The following is a 16,154-nucleotide window of genomic DNA, read 5'->3' as shown; positions in this document are numbered from 1 at the left end:
AAGTGGATGAGAAAACATAAAAAGGCGCAATGTAGAATGAATTTAAGATAATAGACACTAACACGTTATTCTAAAACACACGATGGAATGTGCGAATTCCCGTAACTTACGTTAAATATCCTAAGAAACTGGAGTATTAAATATTCTTTTCTTGCAGAGAAAAATACGAGACATAATTCTTGCATAAACAAACATAATCTTCACCAAAACAAACCAATATGTTGAATCCAACATGGCGCCGCCCGAGTCAACATTTGCTCAGCGCTGAGCGGGACAAAGGCTTCGGCCGGTAACCTGATGTGGTGCGTATTAACTATACATCGTCTGGCGTCGACGGTACACCAATCAGGTTACAACATCTGGGGTTGTCAACGGTGCCGTTGTTCACCACCGGTACGCCACGTAACGTCTAGCGTCAACGGTACGACGGTGCACAGATAACGTACAGCGACGAAGATCTGTTTGACATGTTTACGTTTCTCCAACACATTCCGTGTCGACCCAGACGACCACATCACCGCCATTCGACAGTCACTAAAACCACACTTAGGCATCGACATTAGTCGACGCCTTAGGGATGTATATCCACTACTGGACGATCAGGGTCCCCGCCCTTACGTGCTACCACTTCCCAAAGGACACGACCAGTAGAGCGATCGATGCAAGGGCTTTCACCCTTGAACCTTGTTATCATCCCGACCTTCAATGCCTGGCCTTTAAGCACCAATTTCGTACTCAAGTGGAGTACGAGCTGCACCACTAAATAGAAGAATCTAAAGTATTAATCTGGTGCTCTTGATGGGGGCATAAAAGGCAAACCCACCGTCCGTGTGGCTTAGCCTGTGTTGTGAGCAAGAATTGATGACAGCTCCTGAGGTAGCGATTGGTCCCTGTGGGAGGGGACGTGTGACGGGTGGTCTGGAGGGAGGGACAGGTGGGAAAGAGAGACACGGGTACGTGGGATGGAAAGAAGAATAAAAAAGTGGGAAGAAGGGAACGAAAATGGAAAGGAGAAAAGACTTTTAAGAATGGATTATCGTACCGACCTTCTGGTGCACCAGAAGCGAACTCTTTCTCAGGTAATTTAGTAATTCGTAAGAGCACCATTGTATCTCCCTCAACCTTGCGTCAGCACCATTGTATCTCCCTCACCCTTGCGTCAGCACCATCGTATCTCCCTCACCCTTGCGTCAGCACCATCGTATCTCCCTCACCCTTGCGTCAGCACCATCGTATCTCCCTCACCCTTGCGTCAGCACCATCGTATCTCCCTCACCCTTGCGTCAGAAGAAACCTGACATTCGACGTCAGAGCTGAGGGGGTTAGTGTGGCTGGCCTTACCCTGCCGTCTGCTCCGTGAGCTCTGCATAATATTGACCCCAACAGACGATTACCACAAATGCCAATCCGTCATCGTCAGGCCCCGCCAGACCGATGGTCCATCTCTGTACCTTTTGCTCGTGCAGAAATCCGTATTATGTGTTACAAAAGCGAATTCTCCTCAGGTGAGCCATTTGTGATGAAATCCTTCCCTCCTTCCAACCTCACCAGGAGGACGTAAGATGGAGAGACACGTAGTTTTTAACGTTCTTTTTTTTTTTCAAAGTCCGTAAAAATGCCCGCAGATATTCACATGTAAACAAATTTGGTTTGTATTACCACTGTTGGTCCAGGTGGCACACAGGGACGTCTATGGGTGATTGCTGGTAGCCTTGGTCGCTGGATGAAGATGGTGGTGATGATTTATGGACATTGGCTGGCAGTCTCGGTCGTTGACTGGAAGTCATTGCCATAATGTATGATCCTCTGCGAGTTGTTTTGGTCACGTGGCTGATAGTGGGTGATAAGTGGTGATTTACGAACTGCAGGAAATGAGCGATTCACAAAAATGTCTTTCTCTATTAGATCATTTTCTAGTGAGCCGGCGGCGAGGAATATATTTTGGGTGGGGAGGTGGGTGTTATTATTTATAGCTGAGAGACAGTAGTTGGCAAGTCATGATGAGGGGAAAGTGGGCAGTTGATGGAGGAAGGATCGTAGGACAGTGAATGAGGAATAGGGAGGTGACGAGGGCACACTGAGACGTGGACGATAGGTCACAGGACGGGACGATGCAGGTGTTAGGGGACGAGACCAAGCAATGGTCATTAGAGAGGACATGGAAAGGGGGGTCATGGAAAGAGAGACTAGGGTCACGGGATGGGACAATAAGAGAGGTCATGACTTTAACAAAGATAATCAAGTGACAGACTGGAGGAGAGAAATGGAAAAAGGGGAGACAAAATGAGTCTCAAAAAACGAGGCAAATGGCCATCAAGAACAGTAGGAAAGGCCACGAAAACATGGACTGGTCTCACAGCGGAGGAGACGACATAGATGGGGACAAAGGCAGTGACGAGAGGAAGCAGATAATGGGTGAGGATAATGGGTGAGAACAATGGGGGTAATCTCCGTCCTGTTGGCTGTATCTAGACAAGAGAGAGGTGGTGCTGATCAAACGTCAAATATATATCATTATCCCGCTTTAACGAAAGCACACACACACACACACACACACACACACACACACACACACACACACACACACACACATACACACACAGAACACAGAGGGAAACCTCTGGATTTCCCATGGATGACAATCATGGCTTGAGAGCAGGCTTGAGGAGGAAGGATTTATTTAGAATAACATCCAAAACAGGCGTCCTGCTGTGGGAAGGTTGGAAGCGATATCACGTGACCCATTCGATGGTGTCAGGTGAGTGGCAGGAGGAGAAAATGGGGGAGTGGAGATGGCATGAAATAAGTGATAGGTGAGTTACATGGCAAGGGAGAGAGTGAGGAGGGGTTGTAATTGGAACAGGTAAATGAAGCCATCGTTTTCTTTTAATGTTCATGACCATCCCACCCCTCTCCCATGTTCTATAAACCCCATTGTTCACTATCATATCAGTAAGGCTGAATCTTTGCCAGGTTGATGTGTAGATTTCTCATGGGATGCGAAGTGTGTCATCCGAACTGGCTGTCGGACCTAAGCTAGAATATAAAGCTGCTACGGGAGATGGATGTCTGGAAGTGCAGGCTGACACAGACAGAGGGATCGTCTGTCCACACAGGTGACGGACGAATCTTGAAAGTAAAAGAGACAGTTCTACACCTCGGCAGTAAAATGATAAACACACAGACAACATTTCAGTTTATTGCCCATCACTCAAGAAACATCACACGAACGTCAGCATCTCCTCATATGAACGCATAAACAACGCTATTGGTAAAGAAATAGTCATTGATAATCGTTATCTGTTGATTCAGTCTATTGACATGTTTATCCACGTGGAGGGTCCACCTGCTTTCACTCGTCTTTCATCCACTTTTACCCATCTGTCGCTGATATGTGGAGAAGGAAGGCCGTAGATCGTTTTCCTCTCTCTCTCTCTCTCTCTCTCTCTCTCTCTCTCTCTCTCTCTCTCTCTCTCTCTCTCTCTCTCTCTCTCTACAGCTTACGTGACTCTGTATGTGTGTGTGTGTGTGTGTGTGTGTGTGTGTGTGTGTGTGTGTGTGTGTATGATTTGTATACTTTCCTCTCTGCTCGTGCAGAGGACATACCCCTTTTACCTTAAGTGCCACATCCTCACGACCGAGCACTTGATTGTACCTCATAACTGCCTCTCGTTCCTTGGTCACCTCACCGTTGTTGTGTGTGTGTCCTTGTTAGAGGCGTTGCGCCAACCAGTGATGACGTAGTCTCATTCAAAGACTCGAAAACTACCACGTTATCAACAGCTTAATCATCAGTCAAGGTGATGAGCACTTTTGAATTCCTTGTTAGATCTTACCAAACACATGATGTTACAGCCAACTGTAACATGATGTTACAACCAACTGTAACATGATGTTACAACCAACTATAACATGATGTTACAACCAACTGTAAGATGATGTTACAGCCAGCTGTAATATCATCATGACACATTGCCTCTCTGTTATAAGATGCATATGACTCACGTCATTAATCACTTTCTTATCATCTTCACTAAGATAAGTCAGGATGTATTTCTCTCCTCCATTTCGCCTCCCCCACTTCCCGAGAAATTGGTCATTCTTCCGCATATGCAGATGGATATGATCATCTGTTATGCAATTCTTCCAATATATATATATATATATATATATATATATATATATATATATATACTTCGGGATAACAGATTACTGTTAGATCTACTCAGACGCGATATCGACTCGCAGTATTTCCCTCTCAACAAAGCTGTTATCCAATTACTTCAGTTTGTTATCTTTGCCAGGTGAATTATTACTTCTGTTTGACGTGTGGTGTATATATATATATATATATATATATATATATATATATATATATATATATATGTGTGTGTGTGTGTGTGTGTGTGTGTGAAAGGAAACACATGTTCTTTGTGAGGAAATCATTAAACAAGAAAAAAAACGAAGAACCGGTTTTCTCACATTCTTTTTTTCCAGGTCTCAATTCCAGTTCACATTACATTTTCCGGTTCAAGTCTCGCCACCCAAAAGTCTCTGGAGTGGTTACCACAGCTCCTCGTCAGTAATTACCTAGTTAAAGACTTAACGATCGATGCAACGTCTCTTAACTTCCGAAAATGATCAGATTCCTCAATTTTCGCCATCCCACCCCCCACCCCCCCTTCCCACCTCCACTCTGGTCGAACTACCCAGAACTACTGCAAACTGGCCAATTACAGGTTGGTCTAGACCAGTCCAAGTGTTGTATAGATGTGTTGGTGGACAGCGTTGGGTTCAATTGCCAAGGGCGAGACTGGCTTTGTGTTAGAAGCACTGTGGGATGTTACCACTCCATAGTGACGTGTTACCACCCCAGGGTACCCCATAGTGACGTGTTACCGCCCCCAGGGTACCCCTTAATGACGTGTTACCACCCCAGGCTACCCCATAGTGACGTGTTACCACCTCAGAGTACCCCATAGTGACGTGTTACCGCCCCCAGGGTACCCCATAGTGACGTGTTACCGCCCCCAGGGTACCCCATAGTGACGTGTTACCAGCCCAGGCTACCCCGTAGTGACGTGTTACCACCCCAGGCTACCCCTTAATGACGTGTTACCACCTCAGGCTACCCCATAGTGACGTGTTACCAACTCTGGGCTGACCCGAGTTTCACAAAGAGATCTCGTCTGAACTTCACGTTCATACTGAGCCACGTTCGAAGTGAGACTCGTTCAGTTTTGTGACGTGGTCTCGGTGTCTGAGACGTTCAGAATGTGGACATACACTTCAGATGCGCTACGTTCAGCGGCGTATCAGAGCTCACGTTCATCCCGTTACTAAGCTCAGACCTTAAGGTACATTCGAACTTGCGTTAGGGTCCAAGGTAGTTTGTTTTTTGCTAAATGTTGTAAGTTCAGATTAGAACGTTCAGAATGAGACATCAGTGTTATGCGTTCCTTTCAGAGACCGAAAAGACGCTGAGATGTGAGATTTGAGTCGTCGTGCCGACGTGTGTCATGGCTGGAAACGACAGGATGATCACCGGGGCGACGACCAGGCAAACCCCCGTCATCCAGAGGCCGCGCACTCCACCTTGCACAGGTCGAGCACGACGATGCCCCACGAGAACGACAGAGCTCGGTAAGTGACGAAGGGACAGTAATCCACCGTCGTAATTGTATACTAAACGTCTGGGTAATCATAAGTCATCATAAGTAATCAGGTATGTAATCACCGGATGGTTGAGGGAAAAAATATATGTATATGTATATATATATTTCTTGGAACTTACAGACGAATGTATACGAAAAGAAGATGACTGGTGTTCCTCCATGAGGATAAGTGAAAAGCTTTTGATTTAGACGACATTAAAAGTCTCGAATGGCGAGGTACACGTACCGTTGTTGATGACGGTACGCGTACCTCTTGTGCAGGTACACCCTACCCCTCGTAGCGGTACGCGGGGGTCGTCAGCACCGTACGTAGTGTTAATCTTGCAAGGTTCCAGTCGTCGATAAAAAGGAATTTAAAGACCTTTTTTTTGTATTAAGGAATAATCGCTGTTAGGGGTCGTACCGTCGTGCTCTGGGATCGTACCGTCGTGCTCAGGGGTCGTACCGTCGTGCTTAGAGGGATCGTACCGTCGTGCTCAGGGATCGAACCCTGGCAACATTCTTTCTCACGTTTCTGGCATCCACAAGGACTCCATCTTGGTTCCTCTTCCCATAGACAGACCCTCATGAATTCCAGCTACGCAAATCACCCGGGCAACGCGGAACTCAACAGCTCTGCAGGGCCCTGGTCGCGTGCAATATGTGGCCATTTGTATGCAACATGATGTGACCAACTACACCCCAGTGGCTCTCCTCTTTGGTGCCAATTAGACCTGAGACCAAGTCCCTGGTCTGACATCAGAGTGTAAAGTAAGAGTTCACTGACATTGCCATCACAAAAAACGCTTAAATATATATATATATATATATATATATATATATATATATATATATATATATATATATATATATATATATATATATATATCATTAATGAGACAAATTTACATAAGAAAGCAAATTTTTTCCCCCCCGCTTGTTTCTGTTCATATTTTCAACCACCTTCCTCACAGACTTGCCTCAGCATCTGCGTAAGCATCCTATGGATGTCCACTACTCAGTCGAGTGATGGGGTCTTCGACCTTATTGCGTGAGTCTCCACACTCGCGTTAATAAGTCCCCATGCCAAGTGTTGCGTTCGAGTTAGCATGGAAATTCGTGTTCTGCGTCTTGGTGTGGGAGAAGGCTGGGGTCCCGCTGACCGGTCAGTAGGGACTGATGCATTTGAAACTTACACAAAACTAGTACACTGATGAGGTCATGAGGTCAAAGGACATAATCGATAAAAAAAAAGTCACTAGAAATGAAGCGGAAAATATTGATGCAACGCCACAGCAGACAGATCTGGTCCCGCGTAGTTATCATCAACACGAAAGTAAAGTTTAAAGATAGATGGGATTATGAGTAAAGATGCACATGAGTGCACAGGACTCATCCAATGCATCTGCAGAAAATGGGATGAGTGGCGTCCACACACGGCGCCGGGGCTTGTACATTCTCAAGACTGTGGGAGTCGAACCGACCATCCTCCAGCCTGGGGCTGCACAGCCATTAACCCCTGAACAACCACGCATCTGGTGTACAACTTAACCATCTATTGATCTGAACAACCACGCATCTGGTGTACAACTTAACCATCTATTGATCTGAACAACCACGCATCTGGTGTACAACTTAACCATCTATTGATCTGAACAACCACGCATCCGGTGTATAACTTAACCATCTATTGATCTCGTTGCTTGTATGCCCATCCTTCTCATTCTGGTTTACCATGTCAGCTTGCGAGTGACATTCTATGCAACGACTTGCGAATATCTCCGCTTAATCACCAAATGAGGTTGTTACTGATTCTAAGTGAAGGCCGTTCGTACCATATATGCTCCTCGTATCAATGATTTCTTATTGAACAAGATGGCAAAAAGGAAAAGTCGGTTTCCTAACACAGACACAAAGTAACGGATATTAATGTTTTGTTTTTTTTCTTTTCTCTTTCTTCTTTTAGGCAATGACTTTGTTGGCTGAGTGGTTAGATCACGTCTCTTGGCATTCCAGAGGTACTGGGTTCGGATCTGTGGCAGGGCTTTGGGATTACTCCACCTTTACAAGCGAAAGTATTACGTCAAAGGTCAAAGGCCAGGTTATCACACACACACCACAGATTATGTTCTCGTGCTCAAGGGTCGTACCGCCGTGCTCAAGGGTCGTACCGTCGTGCTCAAGGGTCGTACCGTCGTGCTCAAGGATCGTACCGTCGTGCTCAAGGGTCGCACCGTCGTGCTCAAGGGTCGTACTGTCGTGCTCAAGGGTCGTACCGTCGTGCTCAAGGGTCGTACCGTCGTGCTGTCATGTCAGCCCTAAGAAGCTATGAACAAGCACTGTCAAGAAGAAACCACAGATGAAATATCATTATTCAGCTTTGCTCTACATTTAGCCAGTAACCAACCCGTCCACATCGTCGAAGAAAAACAGAATGAACACTTCTGTCATGATTTTGAGATATCATCTCAAATGTTTGCGAATGAGATGCTTCGACAATATTCTAAAGTTAAGGAAGTCTATATTATTTCTATAATTCTATCAAACTTATTTTTTTTATATTAGAATTATATATAGAGTCAGTCCCGTTCGGATGTCCTGTTTGACGTCGGAAAAGTTGAATTGCGTTGTTAAGAAACATGTGTGTGATTATGTACTGGCGCTGCCCCGATCTCGCCTTTACATCATTCAGTCAATGACACGACTCATTCGATATGTGGAATGATTAAAGAGATATCATTATGTGTAATTTAGATAGATAGTGACGTAAAGTCAAGAATATCAATTGGTAAAGTTAGGATATACATGTTTTTCGATTACGAAGCGGAAATTGAGATCATTGATATATGAAAAAAAAAGAGGGAGAAGTGATGATATAGTGTCTCAAACGCGCTGTTCATATCGTTCTTGTCTAAGTTAATTATTTTTTCAAGACATAGATTAAAAAGTCAAGATATAGGAATATATGAAGCTTACATCACAGCTTATATCACAATATTATATACGCCAGAGAGCTCTCATCTCCATTATATAGACCGGAAGTGACATTAGTGTCAAATATATTACGAGGTGAGTGAATATACTCGTTGGTATACTGCGTTAGAACCAGAGTATACGATGAGGAAAAGGCATTTACCAAAACATTATAACATTTCCCGTATCGTTCCCTCGTCACCCTCGCATCTTCATATAGTTTCCATTCACTGGTTCATTCACAACGGCCCGAGCAAACGAACCAATTGAAAAAAAAAAAGAAAAAGATGCAATACAGTGGAATCAAATACAGTGGTACAGTAATAGTGATAACGTTTAATGCTTTCCTACATAGTGAGAACCAAAGATTATTGATCTCGATCAATTGTTCAGTTTGCTTCACTTCTACATGTCTGGAATCGTGGAAGTATATTGAGACGACGGGTGTAGCAGATTGGTTCAAACAGTCGAAGAAAATCTTGTACAGTTCGTTAACTGCAGTGAGAGAAGCCGACAGTCTCTTCGTAACCACTGACTGGAGCTGTTGTATGTATGCAGGCACAGTGTGTGTGTGTGTGTGTGTGTGTGTGTGGTCAGAGAAATCTCTCTCTCTCTCTCTCTCTCTCTCTCTCTCTCTCTCTCTCTCTCTCTCTCTCTCTCTCTCTCTCTCTCTCTCTCTCTCCTTCACGGCTCCTTCGCCCTCTACATCCCAGAGTGTGATGTGGACTTGGTCGTACCCCTCCTCCCCCCTTCGGCCAATGGGAAGCCAGAACGGGGCGAATCCCTGCTTGTTATGCACCCGTTAAGGCTCACATGGTAATGGATGGGCCGATTGTGTTGCCTAATGGCCCGTCCCAACCATCAGACGAGCTTGTTATCAACCTCTGCTGTGGTGAATGATAGATAGGTTAAGGAAAGACGTTCCCGTAGATAGGTCGAGGGTAACTGTAGCAGGATGACGGAGAGAGATTATGGGGATTGATTGATCCATCTACGTAAATATTCATAGATGAATATATGTATGTATATAGATATCCATATGTATACAGGTAGGTAGATAGGGAGATAGATAGGAAAAGAGTTAGAGTGCAGTGAATGTGTTGGCAAATGTTGACGAAGGCACTGCCCCTCATCTTCATCATTAGATAATCCGTATTTCAAACAATTTTTCCCACGTTCTTAGTTTCCTAGTGAGACTGATTTGCATACAGGCCTGAATAACAAGTTGGTCTACATTGGTCCCGAGATTTCCCTTTCATTCTTTACTTAAGATCAATTCACGTCCCTATTCCTATATTTTTCTTCCACTTTTTCATTCGTTCTCCACACTGTTTTCCTCCACTGTGTGATTGATTTCTGATGCGAACTCATGCCTACATGTGTTGTGATGATCACAACGTATGGGTCATTACATGTGTTGTGATAATCACAACGTATGGGTCATTACTTGTGTTGTGATAATCACAATGTATGGGTCATTACATGTGTTGTGATGATCACAACGTATGGGTCATTACATGTGTTGTGATAATCACAATGTATGGGTCATTACATGTGTTGTGATAATCACAATGTATGGGTCATTACATGTGTTGTGATAATCACATTGTATGGGTCATGACATGTGGTTATTATGTGTAATGTAACAATATTCCAGCACGGGGGTGGGGAAGGGGGTACACTCTCAAAACATGACTTCAGTACCAACGTTAGAAAGGTATGATCGAACGATTGTTAACAGGGAAACCAATTTGATAATGGGCCAGAAGACTGGCTAGCTAGTTAGCTATTTGTTGGGTGAGGTGAATGGCTGACTAGCTAGTTGGTTGGGTAGCTTGTCGTCTGGCAAGCTGGCTAGTTCGCTAGTTCTTTGGCGTTGTGGTTGGCTGACTAACTGGCTGGCTAGGTTGTTTGCTGGACTAACTGGGTGGTTAGCTGGCTGGCCATCTGATTACCTATGTACCTGACTGGCTGGCCGGCTGGCGGGCGGGAGGTGCCGGCCCGACACAGAAGCGTTGAAGAAGTAATAAATGTCTCTGGCTATGAACGTCCCTCGTAAAGTGGGAGGCTCGCGCGGCCCAAACACGGCCTTTATTGCCGCCAAAATGGCTACCAGTGTTACGTCCAGAGGAATACTTATGAGGCGCCTCCCGCCCCCAGTTCACCCGCTTGCCTATACCCAGCCTGTACTGGGCGCTTCTGCCGCGCCTCCTGCAGCGTTGACCGTACTAGGCACTTCTGCCACGTCTACCCCAGTGTTGCTGGTACTCTATACTAGGCGTTATCTGCCACGTCTCGTACAGTTTTCCCGTCAGCCTTTACCTGGCGCTATTGCCATGTCTACTCCAGTGTTGCAGCCCTTTACCAGGCAGTGTGCCACGTCTCCTTGTTCTTCACAGCACTGGCTACTGTTGCCACATCTGCCAGACACCAACGCGGTGAACTTAGTAACGAAGATGGTGGGCTCTAGTGAACGAGGTTGTTGAGGTTTAGTAACAAGGCACTTCAGATGAGCCAACAAGGCAGATGAGCTACAGTACCAAGGTAATGAAGCCTTTAAGGAGGTCGTTATTAACCAGACAGACAAGACCAGGACCACAGACATGGTTGTGTCTGTTGGGTCTACTCCACAGCCTTGTCTGTTGCCATACTACATTCTCGCAACACACACACACACACACACACACACACACACACACACACACACATAACATACACACTTATGCACTCACCCTGCACATTCAACCTGCTCACTCCTTTTGCACACTTACTCTTTACGTTTACCCGATGCTCTTGTTCTGTACACTTGCCCTGCACGCTTACTTTACACCCTTACCTGCCGCGCTTACCCTATATACTTGTTCAACACTCTTTTCCCTAAATATTTACCTTAAACCTTTAACACTGAGCCTTTCCCATAACCACTACAACCTTCCCTAAGCATTGATTTCGTTTCAGCTCTCCTTTCCCACTTCTCACACTTGCCCATCATATTCTTCTCATACACTTATAGCTCGCGCCTGTTTCTCTCCACAGCTAAACTTTTTGAACTCTTTACTTGTCTACGTTATTTTCCAGCTGCTGAAGCCAGTCGGTCTTGAATCTTCTCACACGCACACGGGAATGTCACTACAACATTGACCTATTACCAGTAGGGTCAGACTTGCTCACTCCAGCCTTCAAGGTAAACAGAAAAGACAGACTCATGAGACGTTTCTTAGTGTTGTGGACACCATAGGACTCACCCATGAATGGGGGAGGGTTAGGGGCACCATGAGACTAACCCATGACACCTCAGACACCGCTCGAGACACGACCTAAAGAAATCCATGGGTTAGAGGCAGCAAAGGGCCCCATCAGCGCGACACGGCAGGTCAGCAGCAGTCAGAGGGGCTGACCCGTGAGAGGTGTGTGTGTGTGTGTGTGTGTGTGTGAGGTCAGGAGCAGCGTGGAGCTGACCCATTAGAAGACCTCAAAACCATAACATTAAGATACTAGAGCTGGTTCCCATCCACCACCGCCCCCATGTCCCGTGCTCCCCCAATACTTACAACGCTTCGCTCACTTTACCGCGATTTATTATCGGCTAAGGCTCATCCTCCTCTTATTTACATATTTATGGTAATCTGAGTATTTCCCCTGGGGCTCTGACGCTTCCCTGGGCTGGCACACTGAACTACATACTCGCCTCGACTTCGAGAACTCAAATGTAGTTCGAATCCCGTCCGAAATCGAACTCTGGGGTATGTGAACAAAATTATGTAAACAAACCGCTCGATCTTATCGGCGAAAACGAGAAACCTCGCTCAGGAGGACATCGCTCTTGCCTCCGTCACATACACACACACACACACACACACACACACACACAGCCAGACGGGCTCAGATCAGTTCCAGGAGTTGTCTGGGTCTGGGTGTTCCTCAACACGACTCTGTCCATGCCGGATATTTCCATGACTTGAAGGTGGCGTAAGCGAGGCTACTGTGGCGGCACCTGGTGACCCCGCTGCCAGACAGTAATGAGCACTCACCAGCTACACGACTGCAATTACTCCTCATATTTTTCTGAAGATTCTTCTCTTATTCTTTGAAGACCATTAGAACCTTTTGAGGGTTATCTCTGGCCTTCATGAATGCGTAATAAGGAGTTAAGAAAAAAAAAAAGACTCGCTCTTTTGCAAAAACATCAGTCAGTTGGGCGTCAAACATTCTCAGCCATCGGCCTGTCGTACGATCGGATCCGTCAAGCGACGATACAAATATATTTCTCCTCTCTTGAGTTGAGATGAACACAACACACCTCCTACAAGTAAACTGGTCATTTGAATGTATTTCTGGTAACCCGATCTATGCATAACTTAGGATTCACCCCGTACTTTCTGGCAATATATCTTGCCGCTAATGAACAAGGAACCGCCAGGGCCCCCCCCCCCCTTTTTTTTTTCTACATCTCCTGAGCGCTAAATGTAGAGTTTGTAGAACTAAATATCTTTTGACTCTTCGCTACCTCCGTACAGACCATAGAGACGCGAGGCTATCTGGAAATGAAGAGAAGGATAAAGAACTTAATTTCCAGTATAAAAAAGGAAATGCTCTAACCCCGTTCTGGTTAACGTATAGAAACATTTGGGAGAAGAGAACCTGAGGTGGAATCCCCCAAGGAATACATGGGAATTGTCACGTCATAACAGCATATCATTCCCCTGACATAAACAGATGTATATAATCAGTAAACGACAGACAGATGCTCGAACAATCGGCATTATGACAGACGAACATGCTTGCAGTGCAACACACCGGCAACAGTACAACAAACAGATGAATGAATACAACAGTACAACAAACAGATGAATGAATACAACAGTACAGCAGACTGATGCATCCACCCAACAGTGCGACAAACAGATGTGCAAACCCAATATTGCAACAGAAAGATGTACAGTTCACAGCTAATAGGACGATACACACACACACACACACACACACACACACACACACACACACACACATGCATATATCACAAAGCATATTTTGCAACTGTACGCATCACATCAGAAGAAGCGAAATGTACGTATGTAAATGTACGTATGAATTATATATATATATATATATATGTATATATATATATATATATATATATATATATATATATATATATATATATATATATATATATATATATATATATGATCACATTATCTCTTCTCCATCAAGAAAGTAAAGTTGAATATTGTATATGATAATTTACAATTGTTTGTATTTCATGTAGATCACTGTGAGCAACGAGGGAGAACATATTGAAAAACACTAGTGTGTAATTGATTATTTGTCTGGTCTACAGGGTTCCCTGAGAGAGAGAGAGAGAGAGAGAGAGAGAGAGAGAGAGAGAGAGAGAGAGAGAGAGAGAGAGAGAGAGAGAGAAATATTCTGTTGACTTTAAAAAATACAGATGTTATACCTAACAAAATTACTGATTAAGTTGGACCTAACTATTCTTGTTAGCCAAGTAGAGATTGGCATGCATGTATACAGCATGTATGCAAGCTTGTATGTATGTATGTATGATGAACGTATGCGGTCGTCTGCCACGTCATTAGGAAACATGATGCAACCCACACAAAACAAGACTGAAAACAAACAGAGTCTGCCTCGCAACCACATAACACTCATCTCCTGCACAGTGATGTGGAAATTCTCCCAACATCATCTCACTTCAGTGTGATCGTCACATAAATTTTTTCGGACCAACATCAGACCTTTAAACCACGTCATAACTCACCACCAACAATCCCCAAAGTACAAACAAAAGAATTACCTCCAACTTTACACTTTATTCTTCTGTGCTCACAGACCAACTCCCCTCTCCTCCTCCTCCCTCAATAAATGTAACAACGAGTCGACCATTACACACCATATTGCTTCAGCAGACAACAACAAACCACCAGAACCCTCTCAACACAGTGTTAAGCCCTACACCCATTGCCCACTACGCTCTTCAGGCGTGTATAGAACAACACACCCTCGCTCGCCTTCTGCACACCACCCATCCCTGGAAGGCTGCAGGCACAGAGTTGATACACCACAGGACCTGTCCTGCCCAAGATGTAAATCATTTTGGTTACGACTTGAGGAGAATGGATCTCCACTGCTTCCTCTCCTGACTGGCTGCAAGCAGGGTCTCTGTGATGTCACACACACAGACCACAAGGATCATGTGTGTCCTTGAGGTATACATATGTCAAAGTGCATCGCCATGTATTAGGAGTTATGATAGATGAGATGGCCAGTACGCCACCATTATCATGTAAAGACGCGGTTTTTTGTTTTTTTGGGGGTGGCCCCCCCCCCCCCCCCCCCCCACTCCCTTGCTCGTCCCACAGACCAAACTGCTTGTGGTCTGGTTGAGGAAAGATGCAGGGAACCGCTGTGACGGGTCTGGCCGCTAGATGAAGGTTCGTTGGTTGTTTCTGCTTGTGACCTAACGACTGCCAGGGTCGTTAAGCCGTAGAAAGTTTCTTATATGAATTTTCTTTTGAGAAGATGACGGAATCTTTAACCGAGATATTTGAGACGGTGATGAGCGTTTGGTTAATTATACAGCCATTAAGAAAGACGTACGTCAGAAGACGTGATAGTCTATGATGAGGTTATCTACTGGTTATACATGGGAGGGACAGATAACAAAAGAACTGATGGTCTCGGACGAGAACAGCATTCGTCACTGAATTCCCTTATCTATAACAGATGAGGATAAGACAGTGAAGCAGAAGAAGGCTACAAAAGTAAAGACACCAGCTTGCAGAGGCCACGGAGGGTCACAGACGCACACAACACAGTTGATGTTGCCTTTGCGAACGGGAGTTATGCATTGATCTATCAACAACGGGGTGAGGGTGCATGCGGCAGATATGGATTTCCCAAGACTGATATATAGATTAAGATGTCTAGATAGTGAAAGCAAATGAAGATATCACAAAGGGAGGACGAGAGAGACACACTGAAAAGGAATATCTGTGAAGGAAAGGCTTGGATCACTGAAACTATGACAGAAAGAATTGATAGGAAAGATGAAGGAAATAAATGTGTTTACGAAGGAGAAAGGATAGATGGAGGATTAGGGCAAGGGGATGGAAGGATAGAGGGAAGATATGGCAAGAAGGAGCGCTTCTGATGTCCCACAGCCAACCCATCCGTCCCTTCTCCTCTTTAGCGTTGGTCAATACGTCAACAGAATTTCATGTGACGTTTTGAAAATTTAAAACCAAATCCGATATTGTAGAGCTACGTCGATGTTCACCTCAACCTGTTATGATGGAGACAGCGACAAAGTATGATGAAAAAGATAAATGAAATATATACCCCCCCCCCCCCACACACACACACTCAAACAAACACACACACACATGCAGATATAAACACATGCCCGTAAACCACATACATAAAAACACTCGATACATTGCATACAGGTTTGCACAAAGATACGAACACACACACACACACACACACACACACACACACACACAGGCA

General features: G+C 44.8%; 1 protein-coding gene across 1 annotated transcript in view; it reads left to right on the top strand.

The window, feature by feature from the left end:
- The window catches only part of LOC139746890 (oxytocin receptor-like), a 143,042-nt gene that overhangs the window by 60,596 nt on the left and 66,292 nt on the right, over window positions 1-16,154 (top strand). The window contains exon 2 of the mRNA XM_071658546.1: window positions 5,467-5,643. Within this exon, the coding sequence (XP_071514647.1) occupies window positions 5,618-5,643 (26 nt within the window). The 5' untranslated portion in view covers window positions 5,467-5,617. The remainder of the gene's footprint in view (window positions 1-5,466; window positions 5,644-16,154) is intronic.

The sequence above is a fragment of the Panulirus ornatus genome, chromosome 66 (genome assembly GCF_036320965.1).
Source record: "Panulirus ornatus isolate Po-2019 chromosome 66, ASM3632096v1, whole genome shotgun sequence".
In the NCBI taxonomy this organism is placed as follows: domain Eukaryota; kingdom Metazoa; phylum Arthropoda; class Malacostraca; order Decapoda; family Palinuridae; genus Panulirus; species Panulirus ornatus.
The sequence above is the reverse complement of the archived record's forward strand: the minus strand, read 5'-3'. Positions and strand labels throughout refer to the sequence as shown.